The sequence below is a fragment of the Rhinopithecus bieti genome, unplaced genomic scaffold (genome assembly GCF_001698545.2).
Source record: "Rhinopithecus bieti isolate Rb0 unplaced genomic scaffold, ASM169854v2 scaffold_31064, whole genome shotgun sequence".
Lineage (NCBI taxonomy): Eukaryota > Metazoa > Chordata > Mammalia > Primates > Cercopithecidae > Rhinopithecus > Rhinopithecus bieti.
Window position 1 is genome coordinate 425,465 of NW_016813286.1, and position 3,075 is coordinate 428,539.

Genomic DNA, 3,075 nt, shown 5'->3' on the forward strand with positions numbered 1-3,075 from the left:
AAATCAATCCTGCAAAAACAGTTAAGAAACTCAAGCGAAGAGAACAGAGAACAGCGTTCTCACACGTGCACAAACCCAGCAAACACACCTGCAGACATTCCAGTGTGCAAACACAAATTCATGCATGTACACACAGTGAACTCACAAACATCCAATTGTGCATCTCATTAGAGAAGAAAATCAGTTACACAGTACTCACGGGTACAGGAACACACAAAAAACTGCTAGGAACTTAGGTGCACCAATATCTACACATTATCATATATGCACACAAGTATGTGTGGACACATACCCGTCTAGCTGCACACGTATAGGTGTATACATACATATTGCGGAAGAGAGAAAATAATGTGGGAGTGGAATTTACAATTTTAAAAAATCCTGGACAAAGGAGAGAGAATACCTCCTGAGAAGGACCCTTCCCTTCTTCCCCTTAACTTCTTAAGGTCTGAGAGCAGCTCCTGCCTTGGAAGGATAGGCCCCAGTGTTAGCAGCAAGAGGCCAGACATTTCCTTCTGGGAACCCAGGGAGTCCTGAGGGCCCTGGGGGCTTCTACGTGCGCCTCCCCTTGGTGAAGAAGAAAGTTAGGCTTTGTTGGGATGCCTAAGGGAACCCTCTTTGGTTTAGGGCCCAGACACAGCAGACCCGCGCCCACCTCGGGTTCAAGGCACTCCGAACAGCTTTCCCAGCATCTGGGCCTCCTCTCCTCCGGCATTGTGGAACCAGGAGATCCGAGCCCCGCGAGGCTCCGCTGGCTGCCCCCGGACCTGCTGCTTCGCCAACAGAAGCCCTCCCCCAAACGAAGTGCAGTGAGTCCAGGCGGCCGGGAGGCCATGCCAAAGTGCCCCTCGCCCAAGCGGGCTGTTGGGTAGGGAGGAAGGCAGGCCCCCTTCTATCTCTGGATGAAAAAAATCTGCAGCAAAACCTGCACCAGAGGGAATAAAAGAAAAAAAGAAACAGAAAAGTGCAGGTTGGAGTGAAGAGCAGGCTGTACAGGAGGAGGCCGCTGCTGGGCTGGGCCTGGACCAGTGCAGGGAGCTGCCCGGCAACCCGGGCAGTATTTCCGAAGCCAGGACTGGGTTTGCCAGCCTTTGAGTTCCCTTGAACGCAATCGGAAACCAGGCGTGTCCTGCCAGACCCTTCAGACCCATGTCAAATCCGAATCTGGGCCGTGCTTCCCCTTCGCCCCTGCATTCGTTGTGCTGTGATCGCAAGGCCCCGCCGGCTCCCGGCCTGGCGTGCGCAGGGGCGCTGGGGCGCTGGGGCGCTGTGTGCTTGGACCCACGCCCTTCCCGATCCCGCAAACAGGAGGGCCGCCAGCGCTCGTGAGCACAGTGTACACTTTATTTCAGACTACAGGTTTCTGAACATAATAAAATCTTTGGCTTGTAGCGGCGGTTCAGTCTCGCAGTCTGTGGGGTCGTATTTCTCAACAAGTCTTCGGAAAACGAAAGGGGGGCAGAATAGACAGACCGACAGAAGGGGCCCAGGAGGTGGGGGAGAGGAGGTGGGCAGACACGCAGAGAAACACACTCACGCACACAAAGAAAAGTCCCAGAGAAACCAGGGCCAGCGATGCGGGTCGGGAGGCACCGGAGAAGCAATGACATTCAAATGAAAAAGGCAACGAAAACGAAACTGGGCCAGGGGCAGCGAGGCAGAGGGAGAGGGGATAAAATAATTATAATAATTATAATAATTATAACAATAATAATAAAGGAGATTAATAAAAATGTCCAGCAAATAGAGATCGCTACACGTATGTGTTTTCCTTACCTGAAATTAAATATATACAAGGTCGTAAGCGGTTTGGCTAGATAGAGCTTTAAGGAGTTCGCAGTTTCGTCCCTTATACTGTGAATAGAGAATAGATCTTATTTTTCGATAGCACCTGTCCGAGTCTTTCTCCCTTTTCAAAAATGCTGCGTTTCAACGTCATTGTCCATTCTGAGGCTCTCTTTCTGTCTCTCTCGCTCTTTTCCCTTCGCTCCCTCCCTCCTTTGAGCAGATGCTTTCTCCCCCAGCGAGGGGCCGGGAGGCGACGGCGGCGGTGCCGGGAGGGGGCGCGGGCGCGGCGACCTGACCGCGCGGCCCCGGCCGGTGGCGTCTACTCGCTCTCGTCTTTGTCCTGGACCGTGGTGGTGGAGTGGTTGTACAGTCCCTGGGCCATGAGGTGCAGCGCCAAGCCGTTCTTAATGCCTGTGGCTTTCTTGATCTTGGCGCGCTTGTTCTGGAACCAGATCTTGATCTGGGACTCGTTGAGGCTGAGCTCCTGGGCCAGGGTCTGCCGCCGCTGCTCCGTGATGTAGCGGTTTGCCTGGAACTCCGCCTTGAGTCTCTGCAGCTGCTCGGCGGTGAACGCCGTCCGCGGCCGCTTGTCCTCCTTCTCATTCTTCTTCTTCTTCAGCTTCCTGGTGCGCGGACCTGCAGCGGCGGAGAGGGCCGGGGTGGGGTGGGGTGGGGACGGAGGGCAGAAGGGAGGGGGGAGAGGGCAAAGGAAGCGGTGAGAATTGCATTGCCGAGCTGGGCCGCGAGCCCCGCGCTTCCAGGGCCATCTCAGAGGCCCTGCTGAACCCCTGGCTCCCTCCCGCCGGCCAATCCCTAGATCAAAGTGCCCCTCGCCAGACCACTGGGGTCTCCGGGTTCCCTTTGGGAGGGCAAAGGGTGAAGGAAAGCCAGTTGAGGTTGTAGGTGCACCCCACACCCCAATTCTCACAGGACAGTCAGGGACAGACTGAAATCACAGCATTTTCTGGCCAAGAAGGAAGGAATCCAAGATGACCAGATATTTGGAGCTCATCTGGCCCAGCCCAGAGTTGGGGGTCAGGGGCCTGCTGTCCTTACAGCCCTGGAATAGATAGGACTAGGGCAGTGAGGGCAGGCCCTGGGGGAGTCGCCAGCCTACAGACTAATCCTCCTCTCCTCCACAAGAATCGTACCTACAGGAGAACCTACAATAAGACACCATCTGCTTGTAGCTATTGACCCCAGAAAACAACGGGATAGTGAGAGGGCTGGGAGAAGGCTGCTCAGCTCCAAAGTATTTGGTGTCTGCCTGCGCAAACCCCTGCCCCC

General features: G+C 55.1%; 1 protein-coding gene across 1 annotated transcript in view; it reads right to left on the reverse strand.

The window, feature by feature from the left end:
- Positions 1–1,336: 1,336 nt before the first annotated feature.
- Positions 1,337–3,075, reverse strand: part of LOC108512631 (homeobox protein engrailed-1) — a 5,503-nt gene continuing 3,764 nt past the window's right edge. The window contains 1 exon segment of the mRNA XM_017847960.1: positions 1,337–2,424. Within this exon segment, the coding sequence (XP_017703449.1) occupies positions 2,108–2,424 (317 nt within the window). The 3' untranslated portion in view covers positions 1,337–2,107.